The 17,437-nt window shown below is 45.0% G+C and overlaps 1 protein-coding gene across 1 annotated transcript in view; it reads left to right on the top strand.

Moving 5' to 3' along the window:
• The window catches only part of Setdb1 (SET domain bifurcated histone lysine methyltransferase 1), a 38,920-nt gene that overhangs the window by 20,248 nt on the left and 1,235 nt on the right, over positions 1-17,437 (top strand). The window contains 12 exon segments of the mRNA XM_052730163.1: positions 409-599; positions 796-925; positions 2,308-2,458; positions 2,549-2,707; positions 3,563-4,064; positions 4,066-4,178; positions 5,217-5,333; positions 13,691-13,860; positions 14,705-15,333; positions 16,009-16,037; positions 16,152-16,281; positions 16,553-16,718. Coding sequence (XP_052586123.1) covers positions 409-599; positions 796-925; positions 2,308-2,458; positions 2,549-2,707; positions 3,563-4,064; positions 4,066-4,178; positions 5,217-5,333; positions 13,691-13,860; positions 14,705-15,333; positions 16,009-16,037; positions 16,152-16,281; positions 16,553-16,718 — 2,487 coding nt within the window.

Genomic DNA, 17,437 nt, shown 5'->3' with positions numbered 1-17,437 from the left:
TAGAGAGCTCTCCCTTTGCATATGGAAGGCTCTAGCCTTGATCACCAACACTTATATGAAAAAACAAAGATACTGATGTAGTGAGACCCTGCCTCAAAAAAGAGGAAAAGACTCATTGTTTATTTCATAATAGTTACATCAACCATTTAGTAGGAATCACCATTTGTTTTATACAAATCACTTAGATTTGTATATGGCTTAGTTTAGTATTTACTTACTTTGTGTATGCATTTGCACATTAGACTCCATACTTAAGATGGTCTTGGTTTTTTTTTTCTCTTGAGGTTATTATTTCATTTTTTTTTTTCTCTTTCAACTTTAAAAGTGCCCAATAGTTCTTTGCCAGCCATTCTTTCCTTTCAAGACATGTCCTTCCTGCCCTCAACTCTGCTTTTTTCCTTTGGCTAGTGAAAAAGACTTGGGAGGACATAGAAGACAGCTCCTGCCGAGACTTCATAGAGGAATATATCACTGCCTATCCAAACCGCCCCATGGTACTTCTCAAGAGTGGCCAGCTTATCAAGACGGAATGGGAAGGCACATGGTGGAAGTCTCGAGTTGAAGAGGTGGATGGCAGCCTAGTCAGGATCCTCTTTCTGGTAATGTTCTTCCAAAGAAGGGTTTGGGGCAAGATTATGGCACAGGTGCCAGTGAGATGGTTCATTGGGTAAAGGCACTTGCTGCCAACCCTGATGGTCAGAGGTGACTGACTCATGGTGTATATTCGCCACAAGAGACAGGATTGATTCTAACCTTGGACCTGTTTCTTTGCCTTCTTTTCACCCTGCCTCCCAGGATGACAAAAGATGTGAGTGGATCTACCGAGGCTCTACACGCCTGGAACCCATGTTCAGCATGAAGACTTCATCAGCGTCTGCAATGGAGAAGAAGCAAGGGGGACCATTCAGAACCCGTCCTAATATGGGTATGTCCTAAAAGATACCTAGGGAAGGGAAGGGACAGGGCCGACAGCAGAGAAGTGTAATGAGTCTTTGTCCCACCAGCAGCTCTCAAATAATGACATAGAGACTTATTATTAATTATGAAAGCTTGGCCTTTAGCTTAGGCTTGTCTCAATGAGCCCTTACAACTTAAATTAACCCATATTTTTAAATCTATGTTCTTGCCATGTATCATTAGCTCTCTTCCATCTTTCACCTCCCATTTCCTCTGTGTCTGGCTGGCGACTCCATTTCTTCTCCCAGCATCCTCTCTGTCTCCAGAAGTCCCACCTAACTATAATCCTTCCTGCCTAACTATTAGCCATCCAGCTCTTTATTAAACCAATCAGAAGGCACCTTGGCAAAGATACATCTTTACAGTGTAAACAAATATTCTGCAACAAAGAAGATTACATATGGCAGCTGTCATTTTATTTACCAGAACAGTACTACTAACTCACTGGATAGAGAGATGTGTCCAGAACGTTTCCATTAGTGGTGATGGATTTGTAGAGCGGTCTCCACATTGCTGTGGTGCTGATTCTTTCTAAATATCCACATAAGGCCAGGTGTGTTGGTGCACACTTGTAATCAGTTCTAAGCATCTGGGTGACAAAAGTAGGTAGGTTCAGAATTCAAGACCATCCTTGTCTGCATAGTGAATTTGAGACCAGCCATGATTACATGTGACCATGCCTCAAAGCAGTAAGTTTTTCCAAAACCAGCATATATTAGTATACCCCGTTATGGTGTAAATAATGAAAACAAACAATCTTAACACTTAGAAAATTGCCGTTTGCCACTTTTGTATATGAATACAGGTATGCACATACATGCTACAGTGCATATGTGATCAGAGGACAATCTCAGGTTTAGAACTCATCTTGCTGCTGGGCAGTGGTGGTGCACACCTTTAATCCCGGCACAGGAGGCAGAGATAGGTGAGGTCTGTGAGTTTGAGGCCAGCGTGGTCTACAGAGTGAGTTCCAGGAGAGCCAGGGCTACACAGAGAAACCTGGTCTCAAAAAAAAAAAAAAAAAAAAATTCATCTTCTTCCTCTTTTTTTGAGCCAAGTTCTGTTCATTGCTGCATCTACAAGGCTAGCTGCCCTGTAGGCTTCTGGGGGATTCTGTGTTCTCCACTCCCCATTTCCCTGCAGGAGTGCTGAGATTGTAGACACATGCTGTCGTGCCTAGCTTTAACACGGTTCTGAAGATCTGAATTCAGGCCCTCACGCTGTGTCCCTGAACCACTTCTGCACTCCTTTGCTGCGTTTGTCTATCGCATTAGATGGGAGAGTGTGACTAACAGTATCTAACCCAGCTGTCATCCTCTCAGCTGTCAGGTCTGTTTGTTTTTGCTATAGGTGCTGTGAGGAGCAAAGGTCCTGTCGTTCAGTACACACAGGACCTGACCAGCACTGGAACCCAGTTCAAGCCCATGGAGCCCCCACAGCCCACAGCTCCACCTGCCCCGCCTGCTGCGCTTCCTCTTTCCCCACAAGCAGGTGACACTGAGTGAGTGCTCCTCATTCTTTTTACTTTCAGTGTTTTTCCCATACAGAACTTCTGAATCCTTACTGTATGTTCTCTTTTCAACCTCCCTAGAAGCTTAGAAAGCCAACTTGCTCAGTCACGGAAGCAAGTGGCCAAAAAGAGCACATCATTTCGGCCAGGATCTGTGGGTTCTGGCCATTCTTCCCCTGCTTCGCCCACACTCAGTGAAAGTGTGCCTGCTGGGAAACTTGGAATCAACCAGACATACCGGTAAGAAAACCTCAGACACTGTGGGCAGCTTGACGTGGACTACCGTACAGGATCTCCAAGGGCTCTACTTTAAAGTTATGTCAGTCAGAAACTTGGGCTGATAATAAGAATAGTTAAATTAAGTTGGGTGGTGGCGGTGCATGCCTTTAGTCCCAGCATTCAGGAGGCAGAGGCAGGTGTATCTCTGTGCGTTTGAAGCAAGTTCTGCAAAGTGAGTTCCAGGACAGCCAGAGCCATTAAACAGAGAAATCCTGTCTTGAAAATCAAAAAAAAAAGAAGAATAGTTAAATTAGAAATGACATGCCTGAGAAACACTGTCACCAGAAAGTCATTTGCCAAAATTTCTTGAGCATGGTACCATTATCATTGCTTCAACAGGAAGGAGACACCATCATCTCTTTTCTTGACTCCTAGGAGATAGCAAGGATGTTTAGAGGACACAAAACACAGAAGCTTTGGTAAAGTACTAGACTTTACTTTGTGACAGATGTGTGTTAGGGAAAGTACCCTGTTGAACTAGAGAGGTGATCTGTCAGTGAGGAGTAGGCAGGGAGCGTCATTGTCTAGGTTTGTTTGCTATGAGAAAGGGTCTGACATTAATCTTTAGCATCCAGAGCACAGCTGGCTGGGTGCATTGGTACACATCTCTAAGCCCAGCTCTTAGGAGGGTAGAGCAAAGGATTGGGAGCTGCAGGATAGCTAGCTGCATGAATATACCGTGTCTTTAAAAACAACAGCAACAACAAAAAAATACAGTGTGAAAGATGAGAGAAATGGCTTAGCCAGTTGGAGGAGGGATAATTGTACAGCCGAGCCTGTTATCTTCTGATCTGATATTTCGAATTTTGTTTGTAGATCGCCTTTGGCTTCAGTAACATCCCCCCCAGCACCTGCAGCCCCTCCCGCCTTCCATGGCATGTTAGAGCGGGCACCGGCTGAGCCTTCCTACCGAGCCCCCATGGAGAAGCTTTTCTACTTACCTCACGTCTGCAGTTACACTTGCCTATCCCGGATCAGACCCATGAGGAGTGAACAATACCGGGGCAAGAACCCCCTGTTAGTCCCGCTGCTGTATGACTTCCGGAGGATGACAGCCCGGCGTAGAGTTAACCGAAAGATGGGCTTTCATGTTATCTATAAGACACCCTGTGGTCTCTGCCTTCGGACAATGCAGGAGATAGAACGCTACCTTTTTGAGACTGGCTGTGACTTCCTATTCCTGGAAATGTTCTGTTTGGATCCATATGTTCTTGTTGACAGAAAGTTTCAGCCCTTTAAGCCTTTTTACTATATTTTGGACATCACCTACGGCAAGGAAGATGTTCCCCTGTCCTGTGTTAATGAGATTGACACAACCCCCCCCACCCCAGGTGGCCTACAGCAAAGAGCGCATCCCTGGCAAGGGTGTTTTCATCAACACCGGCCCTGAATTTCTGGTTGGCTGTGACTGCAAGGATGGGTGTCGGGATAAGTGAGTGGGGTGCAGGGTTTGCTGTCTGCCTCCAGCTCTACCCTGGCCGCCTTCCCTGTCCCTCTTTTTCCTCTTTTCCATTTGCATTGCACTCCTCCTCTTCCTCTCTCTCCTCTTTGAGCTACAGTTCTGCTAAGGCCACATGAGAGTTGTGATAAAGAAACTAAGTGTGATGACACATACCTATAATTGTGCATTTGAAAGCTGAGGCAGGAGCATCTTGAGTTCTGGGCCAGCCTGGGCTTTATAACAACTTTAAAGGTTGGCTACATAGTGAGGTCTTATTAAAAGTAAGAGAGAGGAAAGTCATGAGGTTGGGAGGCCACATTCTGATGCGGCCCAGTATAACTCTGGGAATGTGTGTTTCCTCCTGTTCCTGTCCTCTTGCTTTGTTTCTCTCTCTCCTTTCCCTAAACTTCTATCACTTTGATTGTCTGTATCCATTCTACTCTTAATGTATCTTCTGCTTCCTTTTTTTCCCCCAAACAAAAAATGGAATTTCACTACCTTTACCTTATCCTCATCCTTTGTTGTTTGTTTTTTGCCCAACAGAAAAGGTTCCTGGGAGTCACTAGTGACTGGGGGTAAGGCCTCAAATGTCCCTGGCCAGGAAATTTCCATACCTGAGGTCTGCTTAAAAGTGTGGCTTTTAGCTTCACCCGGCCCACAGTAGGATTTGTTTCATGCTCAGTGTGGCTGGTGGCCATTAGAGCCTTTCCATGTGTCTCACATTTCAGTCAGTCCTAGTCAGCAAGGTCACTCACTCAGCACGTGTACCTCCTTGTCATCCATGGGGCACCTGGGCATAGCAGAGCCTGGCCTGAGACAAGGGGCTTCAGCTCGGAGGTTATAAGTTACGGGTTCTGGACTCAGTTTTGCTTTAAGACTCTCATGTAGCTCAGGCTGGCCCAGAACATATTATGTAGCTGAGGATAACAATTCCTCATCCTCCTACCTCCGTGTCTCAAATGTTGGATTACAGATGTGCATCACTGTGTCCAGCTCCCATCCTTCATGTATCTGCTTTTCTCTCTACAGATCCAAATGTGCCTGCCATCAGCTAACTATCCAAGCCACAGCATGTACCCCAGGGGGTCAAGTCAACCCTAACTCTGGCTACCAGTACAAAAGACTAGAAGAGTGTCTGCCCACAGGGTAAGCAATCCAATTGGTGAGGTACCTTAGAGGAGTATGTTCTTGTTTTTCTGTTTGTCAGAACCATTGGAAACCTAAGGATTATTCTGAGTGTGGTGATACATGCTATGATTCCAAACGACACAAACTATTGCCTTTGGGAGGCTGAAGCAGGAAGATAGTTTCAGACCTATCTGAGCTATAATACCGAAATCCTGTCTCAGAATAATTGAGAATGATTAGATGGTTTCTTATGTAGAAAACTTAGAAGGAGGTGATAGGATTGCTTGATTTCTAGGCCAGCTTGGGCTATGCAGCAAGACCTTGTGTGGAAAGAAAAGAATTGAGACTGGCAGGATGCTTAGCATTAGGAGGAGCACTTGGTCTTGCTGAAAACCTGGGTTTGAGTCCCCGCACCTCCAGGGTGGCTCACAACCACCTGTCACTCCAGTTCCAGGGGAGAGCATCCGGCACATACATGATATACAGACAGGCGTGCAAGCAAAACACACACATAAGATTAATTTTTTTAAAGAACTATTAATTTCATAGCTGTGTAAATGTTCTGATTATGACTTACTAGCAAGTGAAATGTATTCAAAGAGAGTAAGAAGAACAAATTACAGAGCTTGTTAACTTAAAATGAAAAGTTAGGCTGGCGGTGCTGGTGTACGCCTTTAATCCCAGCACTTGGAATGCAGGCGGCTCTCTGTGAGTTCAAGGCCAGCCTGGTCTACAGAGTTCCAGGACAGCCAGGGCTACACAGAGAAACCCTGTCTCAAAGGAAAAAAAAGAAAGAAAAGTTAGAGTCAAAATCATGATGTAATAGGAAGTAGTTAGGTTTTTTTTTGACTGTGTCTTAGGTCAGCAAAAACAGAATTTCAAAGATCAATTAGGTAGTTTTAGGAGACTAGGTGAGAGAAGTAGTGGAAGCTGGGCGTCTCACTAGGACGGAAGCGGCAGTAGACGTTAAGGAGGATAGGGCTGTGTGTGCGGCTCACCAGAGAGCATGGTTAATACGCACCAAGAATGAAGTAATAAAGACAGCCAGGCAGTGATGGCACACACCTTTAATCCCAGAACTTGGGAGGCAGAGGCAGGCTAGTCTCTTGAGTTTTAGGCCAGCCTGATCTACAGATCGAGTTCCAGGACAGCCAGGACTACACAGAGAAACCCTGACCCTGTAAGCCATTTTAAAAAATGAAAGAAAAGAAATGCTAGCTATTGGGTGCATTAGAAAGTCTAGCTCTATGAACTTAATAGACAGAATGTAGAGTGGGGTGAAGGAAGGAGAAGCAAGGGCAGTTCCTAAAATTTTGACTTGAGGAACCAGCTGGTTATTGATGCTGCATATTCAGATGGAAAACCAAAGGATTTGCAGTTGAGTAATATTTGACTTTATTTTCAGCCATGTTAAATTTGAGGTGCCTATTAGGCAATCCAAATGTAAATGTGAAGAAGATGGTAAAACTCCTGGAGTAAGCTGGGAGTGGTGATGCATACCCTTAATCTCAATATTCCTGGAGGCAGAGGCAGACCTCTGTTCGTTTAGAACCAGCCTGGTCTCAAAAACACTAAAAATAAACAGATAAAAGATTTCTGGAGCAAAGTTAAGGGCTAAACATAAAGACCTGAGTGTCCTCAGCGAGGAGTAATAAAGGTAAATGAGTGTTCAAGACTCGTCCCTGAGTGTTGCATTCAGAGTTCGTGTCAGTGTCTGAGACTCAGAACAAGTCAAAGAAAGAAGAAATACAGTGAGGGTTGGAGAAGAGTGCAGCAAACTGTACATGGAACTGATAGACCTAATCCTCGAGAGTGTCGTCACCAGACGACAGGGAAAGCAGCTGAAAGGTTGGTCAGTCTGGGATGTATGAGCTGTTGAGTTCAGTCCCATCATAATAAAGTAGACTCCCACCAGGAGACATAGTTAGAGAGTCAGATTGGGGATGTCGTTCAGTTAGTAGAATGTTTATGTAGATTCTTGGATTCGGAACCTAGCCCAACATAAAGTAATGGAGACGAAGGATGGAGGATCAGAAGTTTGAGGTCATCCTCAGCTCCATAGTGCATTCAGGACCAGCCTGGATACATGAGACCCTGTCCAAAAATAAAAGGTAAAGAGGGAGTGTCTGGAGAGGTGTCTCAGTGGTTAAGAGCACTTATTGCTGTTGCAGAGGACCTGAATTCAGTTCTCATCATCCACTTAGCTCACAGTCACCAGTAACTCTTCCAGGGGCTCCTTCCAGGTTACCTGTACTCCATGCACACATGCATGCACACACACAATTTAATAAAAAAATCTGGGTACAGTGGATGGAAATCCATAATCCAGCACTCAGGAGGCAGAGGCTGAAGGACCTTTGGAAGTCAAAGCCAGCCTTGTCTACATAGTGACTTTTAAGCCAGCCAGAACTACATAATGAATCTGTGTCTTTGAAAGACATGCTGAGGCCTGAGGAGATGGCTCAACTGTTAAGAGTACTAGCTGCTTTTCAGAGGACCAGCACCCACATAGCTCATAACTGTAAGTCTATTTCCAGGAGACCCAACATCCTCACACAGACATACATGCAGCCAAAACACCAGTGCACATTAAATAAATAAAGAAAGGATTTTGAAAGAAAGAGAAACATGAGAAAAATATCTGGATACAGAGGACAAAGAAAATCATAAAACTTTACAGATAAAAAATAGACTATGTAAAAAGTAAGTATCTTAGATATAAAGCAATCAGACTGCAACCCACAGAACCAGGGAGGCTATATAGCAGGGGGGACCTGTGGCTTATAGTAAGTTTTTGTTTTACTCAATCACTGGGCAAGCCTCAGTGAAACATTTCACTATTAGGATAAGAATTTATACTGTATGAAGCTGATAGTAGAAAAATAAATGAATAAATAAATACTTTTTTGAAAAAATCTAAAGTAAGTATCTAAAATGACATTTTTTCTTATGATACTAGAATTTTTGTTTGTTTGTTTTGTTTTTTTTTGTTTTGTTTTGTTTTTCGAGACAGGGTTTCTCTGTGTAGCTTTGCGCCTTTCCTGGATCTTGCTCTGTAGCCCAGGCTGGCCTCAAACTCACAAAGATCCACCTGCCTCTGCCTCCCGAGTGCTGGGATTAAAGGCGTGCGCCACCACCGCCCGGCAATGCTAGAAATTTGATGGCAGTGATTAATTTATTAAGAATTTTGAGGGGAAAGTATTTACAACCTGGAATTCTAAATTGAGGGAAACTATCAATTAAGGTTTCTGGTAGGCTAGACATTTAGTATCTCAAAGTTTTCATTATTCTTCTGTTCAGAAAGTTTCTAGATGTTTTGGGGTCGGGGATTTAGCTCAGTGGAAGAGCGCTTGCCTAACAAGCGCAAGGCCCTGGGTTCGGTCCTCAGATCTGGGGGGGGGGGGAAGTTTCTAGATGTTTACCACAATGAGAGGAAAGTTAAGAAACAGGAAAGCATGTGATCTAGAAGACAGTAGACTCAACCTAAAGGAGTAGAGGAGATGCCTCCAATGATAGTGAGGGGAGGGGGCTTGCAGGCTCACACTGCACACTTGGTGTGGAGACAATGATAGTGAGGGGAGGGGGCTTGCAGGCTCACACTGCACACTTGGTGTGGAGACAATGATAGTGAGGGGGGGGGGGCTTGCAGGCTCACACTGCACACTTGGTGTGGAGACAATGATAGTGAGGGGAGGGGGCTTGCAGGCTCACACTGCACACTTGGTGTGGAGACAATGATAGTGGGGGGAGGGGGCTTGCAGGCTCACGCTGCACACTTGGTGTGGAGACAATGATAGTGGGGGGAGGGGGCTTGCAGGCTCACGCTGCACACTTGGTGTGGAGACCCCGAGACATTGCAGCAGAGCAGATAACCGCTGGGACGGCTTCCTGGAAGAGGAGGTTAATGGAAAACTTGAGGAGATTTAGACTGTTGGGGAATGGGGTGATTTGTGTTGAATACCCAGAAAACAAAGAAGAGGAGAACAGTTGGCTGGTGGTGCACACCTGTCATTCCAGCAGTGAGGTAAGCCTCACTGCAATGCTTAAATTGAATAATGCTGGCTGGCTGTTAGCTACATGACTCTTCCTTGTATCGTTTTTACATGTTTGAAAAATATTTCTTCCTTTAATCCCAGCACTCTGGAAGCAGAGGCAGGTGGATCTCTGTGAGTTCAAAGCCAGCCTAGTCTACAGAACGAGTTCCAGGACAGCCAAGTATACACAGAGAAACTGTCAAAAAAAAAAAAAAAAAGATAAGAAAATGAGATCCTGTCCAGAAGGACTAAAAATTAAATGAATAGAGATGAGAAGAAAAACATTGGAGGGCTGAGAGTAGAACTTAACGCAATGCTTGCCTAGTGTCCGTGCAGTAGTAGTTCTCATCCACAACGCTGAGTAAATGTGGTCCATATCTGTAAGGCCTGGGGTCATGACTCTAGAGGAGGAAGCAGGAGGAAGGATCAAGAACTCAAGGTCATCCTTAGCCACAGAGTTAGTTTAAGGCCAGCCTGGTCTGCATAAGACCCCCATCTCAAAACAAAAAATGTGGAAATTTTAAAATATCAAAATATATATTGGAAATGTTTGGTTATTAGGTAGTTTTGCTTTTGTCTTCTCCTGTTTGGGAGCTGGGGATAGAGCTCAAGGCCTTGTATCACTGCAGGATTTGAATGAGAATGGTTCCTACAGGTTCTTAAGTTTGAATGCTTGGTTGAACTGATAAGGATTAGGAGGTGTGAAAAAAGCCCACACTTCCACTTAGCGCGCTCTCCACCTCATACTTGTGGGTCAGATGTAAGCTCTAAGCCACTGCTCCAGTGCCATGCCTGCTTAGTACTGTGTCCACGACAGTGGTCATGGGCTCACCCTGTGCTTTCTTTTATGGGTTGAGTTGGTCTTGGTGTCTCTTCACAGCAGTAGAACAGTAACTAGACAACCACTTAAATAGATACTCAGTCCTACAAGAAACAGACTCTAGTTGTTTTTTGAGACAGGGTCTCCTTTTGTAGCCCAGGCTGCCATTGAAACTTGCCATCTACCTGGCTTGGCCTCCAAAGTGCTAGGATTATGAACCTACTCCACCGTACCTGGCAAAAATATTTCTGAATAAACACAAATATATGTCACTCATCTACTTAAAACTGTCCCACATGGATTTCATTCTAGCCTTTACCCTCGAGTTAGAAAACACTGTACTGTCTAGCCCCTTCCCAGTTCTTTCCCCTCTAAAGTTGGTTTGAAGGGTGTTTATAGCCGTCACTTCCCAGATCCAGTTCACTGTGTTTTCAGCCTACCTCTGGGGGTTTGGTGCAAGAGATGTATTCTTGGCACTTTGCGCTGCTTTTGTTTGGCTGTCTTTAACTTTGATCTCTCAGTTTCAGTCTTCTGTCTTCAGCCTGTCCCTGGGCGCTTGGAAAGTAGGCCTTTTCCCCCTGGGGGTTTGTTTGGTTTGTTTGGTTTGTTGGGCATGGTCTCACAGTCCAGGCTAGCTTCCAGCTGATTATATAGCCAAGGTTGACCTTGAACTCCTGATCCTCCTGCCTCTACCTAAAGTGCTGCGTGGACAGGTGTTTGCCATACACCTAGCGCACACAGCACATGTCCACTCTCGTGATTCTCTTCTGCAGCACCACATTTGTACTTTTCGTGAGTATTTCTAACAACTTTGTTGACTCAGTTTATTTTTTCGGTTAGAATGTAGCCTCCCTGAGTACTAGAACCCTGTTGGTCTTCCACACACATTGTATTACCAGACACTACATGACACATTGCTACAGAGTAGCCACTGAAAGACATTCTGAGGAATGAATAAATGGATGAGACTTAGTATAGCTACTCTGAAGTTTCCTGTGCTGGTAACAAAGATATGAATAGCCACCTCATTTCTTTTTCTTTTTTTTTTTTTTTGTTTTTTTCGAGACAGGGTTTCTCTGTGTAGCTTTGCGCCTTTCCTGGAACTCGCTTTGGAGACCAGGCTGGCCTCGAACTCACAGAGATCCGCCTGGCTCTGCCTCCCGAGTGCTGGGATTAAAGGCGTGTGCCACCACCACCCGGCTGCCACCTCATTTCTAATGGACTCTCTTTAGGCATGGCCTGGAGCTCACTGTGTAGAAGAGGGGAGCCTCAAATACACATACCTGCTTCTACTTCTAGAGTGCTGGGGTTAAAGGCACGCTGTACTACACCCAGTAGACTTTTAAATACACATACCTGCTTCTACTTCTAGAGAGCTGGGATTAAAGGCACGCTGTACTACACCCAGTAGACTTTCAAGGATGCATACGGTAAAACTGTTCCTGGCAAGGTGCTGATACATGATATGCAATTTCTTTTTTTTGTTTTTGTTTTTGCTTTTGTTTTTCGAGACAGGGTTTCTCTGTGTAGCTTTGCGCCTTTCCTGGAACTCACTTGGTAGCCCAGGCTGGCCTCACAGAGATCCGCCTGGCTCTGCCTCCCGAGTGCTGGGATTAAAGGCGTGCACCACCGCCCGGCATAATATGTAATTTCTAAAGTTGGGGAAACAATAAGCCTTTATTTAATTGTTAAAATAATTATTTTAGATTTACATTTAGTGTGTGTGTGTGTTTTACATACATGCAAGAATGTGCTCTGTGTGTGTGCCTGTTGGATTCACAGGAACTGGGTTTAAAGATGGTTGTAAGCCACCATGTGGGTGCTGGAAAATGAATGCAGGTCCCCTGCAAGAGCTACAAGTGCTCTTAACTGCTGACCGATCTCTCCAGCCCCCTGTTTTGTTATGTTGACACAGAATCTCATGTAGCCCAGGATGGCTTTGAATTCTGTGTTGCCAGGGATGACCTTGAATCTGAAATTCCTGTATCTATCTTCCAAATACTAGGATTACAGGGATCCACTACCACCACTAGTTTCTTTGGTGCTAGGAATCTAATTTAGGGATTCCTGTGTACTAAGCAAGCACTCTCCCCAACTGAACTAGATCCCCTGCCCTTGTGTGTGTGGAGGGGGACATGGGAGTAGTGCATGTGGAGGCCGGGGGTCAACATCTTGTGTCTTCACACTCCACCACCCCTACCCCCCAAACAGGATTTCTCTGTGTAGCCCTGGCTGTCCTGGAACTCTCTCTGTACACCAAACTGTCCTCAAACTCACAGAGATAGAGTGCTGAATTAAAGGTGTGTACCAACATTGCCTGGCTTTTTTGTTTTTCTTTGAGACGTTCTCTCACTGACCCTGAAGCTCACCAACTTGTCTAGGCTCCAGGAGTCCACCCATCTCTGACGTCACTGTGATCCCAGGCATGCACAATAAGCACTCTGTACCAGCTGAGCTGTCTCCCCAGCCTTACGGTCTGTACTTGTATTATGGGTGTTTTATTTTGTTTTAGATTTTTGGATTTTGGAGACCAAGTCTCTTGTAGCCTTGGCTGTCCTAGACCTCAGTGTATAGACTAGGCTGGCATTGAACTCAGATCTGCCTGTCTCTGCCTCCAGAGATATTTTTTCTTTTCTTCAGTTGTTAATTAGAAATATGAGATCATAAAATGACCCTTTTCATTGTTGTATCCCCAGTGTTTGACACAATTCTTATTTAATAAATGTTTACTGATAGCTTGGCATAGTGGTGCACAACTTTAACTCCAGCACTAAAGAGACAGAGGCAAGTAGATCTCTGGGTTTGAGGCCAGCCCGGTCTACATAGTGAGTTCCAGGGCAGCCAGGGCTATATAGAGAAACCTTGTCTCCAAAAAAAATAATAAAATGAATAAAAAAACCCCCAAAACAATAAATGGAAATGTTTACTGAAAGAATATCAGCTTTATCCTAAAAAATAATTTTACAAACATCATTACAGTTTTCCTGTCTGTTTCCTTTCAGTGTCTGTGCTCTTAGCTTCTGCTTATCTTATCTGTTTACCTATTTCTAGATGTCAGTTTTTTATGACATTTACGGGGTGAGATCAGGGGTGTAGACATGAGAGGACAACTTGCAGGCATTGGTTCTCTCTGCATCAGGTCATCGGGCTTGGCAGCAGGTGCTTCTAGTCCCTGTGCCAGCTCCCCGGCTCCCCGGCTCCCCGGCTCCTGTCAGTTGAAATGTCTGTGAACCTCGAGCTGTACTCTCTGTCACCTCACTCTTCTCCTTTTCTCCAAGGGGTGGGCCTTCTGACACTCATTAGGCACAGTACTACTTTGAATATCTTTTGAGTCACTTTGCCTTCTGAGTTATGTTCCTGATCTTTATTTGCAAATGAGTCTAAGAACATGGATGGATCATTCTATATAAATCTAGTCACTCAGGTCATTACCTGCTTCATAAACTTTACCCATGACTCACGTGTTTTATGGATTTCAGTACTCTGGTGACTGTGTCATTGATTTTATTCTAACTTCCCAGGGTTTATGAGTGTAACAAACGCTGCAAATGTGACCCAAACATGTGCACAAATCGGTTGGTGCAGCATGGACTACAAGTTCGACTACAGCTATTTAAGACACAGAACAAGGGCTGGGGTATCCGCTGCTTGGATGACATTGCCAAAGGCTCTTTTGTCTGTATTTATGCAGGTTAGTGATGAAAGAGGAGGGTTATTGCTCCCTGGGGTTTGGGGCATGGTAGGTCAGAGAAAAGTTGAACATAGCCAAGTGCTGTTGAGTGTGGGAGCACTTGTCTATGATCTAAGTACTCAGAAGATGAAGGCAGAAAATTTGAGAGTTGCAGGTAGCCTGGGCTACTTACCCAGACTCTACCATAGTATTTGATGAACGTTGGTGGCACACGCCTTTAATCACAGCACTTGGGAGGCAGAGGCAGGTGGATCTCTGTGAGTTCAAAGCCAGCCTGGGCTACAGAGCAAGTTCGAGGACAGCCAAGGCTACACAGATATCTAGTCTCAAAAAAACAAAAATCAAACAAAAAACATAGTGTTTGAGAAGTGGAAATAAAGTAGCTTTAGGGAGGAGCATATGCTTGGTTTGTGAGAGACAGCTGGATTCAGTCCTAGCACTACAAGAAAGCAAGAATGAAGGAACTGTTGGACATTTGAACAGAGACCAAGAGGAGACAGGAGTTTCTTCATAAAGACATGACAAGTGATGTACCTATGTAGGGGGACCAGAGAGGGTTCAAGGTGCTTCATAAAAAGGGTGAAAGGGAATCACATTTTGGCTGTTGTTTTTTCAGTGAGAGACCTCATTTAGATCCATTGTATCGTTTTCTCCCAGAGATAATAGCGGGGCTAGGGTGTGTCAGAGGTCAACAAAAAATGGGAGCGTCAAAGGACGAAGCGACAGATTGTAGTGACAGTGCTGTCATGGCGAAGACAAAGGTGGCAGCCACGGTGAGCACATAATACAGGATTTACCCTGTGGGTAGGGTTACTGATAAAGATCTTTTGATCTTCATTCTCAGGCAAAATCCTGACAGATGACTTTGCAGACAAAGAAGGCCTGGAGATGGGTGATGAGTACTTTGCAAATCTGGACCACATTGAAAGTGTGGAGAACTTCAAGGAAGGGTATGAGAGTGATGTCCGCAGTTCCTCTGACAGCAGTGGGGTAGACATGAAGGACCAGGAAGATGGCAACAGCGGTTCAGAGGACCCTGAAGAATCCAATGATGACAGTTCTGATGATAACTTCTGTAAGGATGAGGACTTCAGCACCAGTTCAGTGTGGCGTAGCTATGCTACCCGGAGGCAGACCCGGGGTCAGAAGGAGAATGGCCTGTCTGAGATGGCTTCTAAAGACTCCCGAGCCCCAGCCCTCGGGCCTCCACATGTTCCTACCCCTCCCTCGGTATCTGGAGGGGGCTGCAAACCCCCTTCATCTGAAGAGACTCCCAAGAACAAGGTGGCCTCATGGTTGAGCTGCAACAGTGTCAGTGAAAGTGGATTTGCTGATTCTGACAGTCGTTCTTCCTTCAAGACTAGTGAAGGGGGGGACGGCCGGGCCGGGGGAGGCCGGGGGGAGGCTGAGAAGGCCTCTCCCTCAGGAGTGAGCTTCAAAGATGAAGGGGATAATAAGCAAACTAAGAAAGAGGTAAGAAATGGCTGAACACCCTTGAGAGCAGCAACCCCCCCAAAAAAAAAAATTTACTTTAATGCATGGTTCTGGAGGTTTAAAGCTCATCTAGTGACGGCCGTCCTCGATGGCAGACTCCCAAGGCAGTATAGGGTGTCACATGGCAAAGTCAGGGAATGTGTGTCCATGTTAAGAGCAATGCCTTTTAACGTTGGTGCAAATAGACATTGAGGTGTGTGTGTTGGGGGGGCGTCACCTCGTTCAAGACTCCATCTTAAAACCTAAGGAATAAAGAACTGAAGTGTGTAGAGTTTGTTGATTTTTGTTTCGTTTTGTTTTTCATTGCTGTTTTTATTTAGATAGGATCATATTACAATCCAGGTTGGCTTGAAATTTGCTATTACGAATGTGTCTTTGATGTTGAAACATTCCCCAACAGGTAGTGAAACTGTTGAGTCCATGGAACATTTTGCTCACAATCCTGTCCCCTGTGTTCCATTATTGGGAAAGGTTAGAGGCCCTTGCCAGGGGAGTAGACTGGCGAGAACCTGATTACTGCTGTCAAGTTAGAAAATGACTTCCACACCACCCTCTTCAGTGTGTGTCTTTTTGGCTTATGTTAATGTTGTCTTTGGAGACCTTTTGTTACCTTGGACCGTGAACGCATTTAACCCTTCACTTGTTCCTTTCTAGGACCCTGATGACCGAAACAAGATGTCAGTGTAAGTGCTTGCTTTTGGATTGCTCTAGGTCTGCCTTCTCCTTTCACACTTACAAAAGAAGCCTCAGAAACAGCCAGTAACCTGCCCCCTCTCACTCTTTGCCCTTCCCATTAGAGTGACTGAAAGCTCTCAGAATTATGGACACCATCCTCCCGTGAAGTCTGAAGGGCTTCGCCGACCGTCTAGTAAAACTTCTGTGCCTCAAAGCCAGCGGCTTGTGGCTTCTACTCAGTCAAACCCTGATGTGAGTGACTTCCTTAAGCTTCTGCTGCCTTCTCTTTGATTTAGTCCAAGGACAGGAACGTGTGATGGCCTCGCCTCAAGGCCTTCACTAGAATGACCACTAAGTCTCTTGTTTCTTTGGTCTTGACTTTCTACCTTGTTCTCCAACATCTAATCGTCGTCTTGCTATTGCCATAGCCCATTTTGCCAAATCATAGGTAAAAGCAAGAACTTGAAGCAGCTTTTCTTTCCACTGGCTCTTCTTCCTCCTTGACACCCTCCTGTCTCCCCAGGATGTGCTGACACTGTCCAGTAGCACAGACAGTGAGGGGGAGAGCGGCACTAGCCGAAAGCCCACTGCTGGCCAGACTTCCGCCACAGCCGTGGACAGTGATGACGTCCAGACCATCTCTTCTGGCTCCGATGGCGATGACTATGAGGACAAGAAGAACTTGTCTGGTAGTCTGAACATGTTTAGGGAGTAGTAGGAAGAAACAGGAAAGTAGGGAAAACATTTTTAAAAGGAAATAGTTGAGGTCCTAGAAATTAGGCAGGCTTCCCAACTGAGCTAAACTGTTAAACTTATGTGTGCCCTTTCTAATAAAGTGTGACTAAAAAGTTTAGCATGTTGGCTCATACCTGTAATCCTCATGGGTTTGAAGCCATCCTGAGTTATATGAAACCTCATCTGAAACAGTGTGATTTAGGTTTTGTTTTGTTTTTTTGTTTTTTTTTAAGACAGGGTTTATCTATGTAACTACGATGGCTATTCTGGAATTCGTTCTGTAGACCAGGCTGTCCTCCAACTCAGAGATTCACCTTCTTCTGCCTCCTGAGTGCTGGGATTAAAGGCGTGCACCACCCACACCTGGCTAGTAACTGAGAGTCTTAGCCTGAGGTCTGGCTAGCTTATTGCTATCCCTGAACTGTAATGAGTGGAATAAAAATCAAGAAAAAAGGCCAGGCAGTGGTGCGCACACCTTTAATCCCAGCACTCAGGCAGCGGATCTCTGTGAGTTCGAGGCCAGCCTGGTCTACAGAGAGAGAGATCCAGGACAGGCACCAAAACTACACAGAGAAACCCTGTCTCAAAACAAAACAAAATTTTTTTTAAAATGGAGGAAAACATGGCATGGTGGTGATATCTGATTCCACACTTAGGAGAGTAAGGGGACAGG

Source organism: Peromyscus californicus, unplaced genomic scaffold (genome assembly GCF_007827085.1).
Source record: "Peromyscus californicus insignis strain IS unplaced genomic scaffold, ASM782708v3 Scaffold_9__1_contigs__length_137607984, whole genome shotgun sequence".
NCBI classification, from domain to species: domain Eukaryota; kingdom Metazoa; phylum Chordata; class Mammalia; order Rodentia; family Cricetidae; genus Peromyscus; species Peromyscus californicus.
Note: the sequence above shows the minus strand (reverse complement) of the source record. Positions and strands in the feature narration are given on the sequence as shown.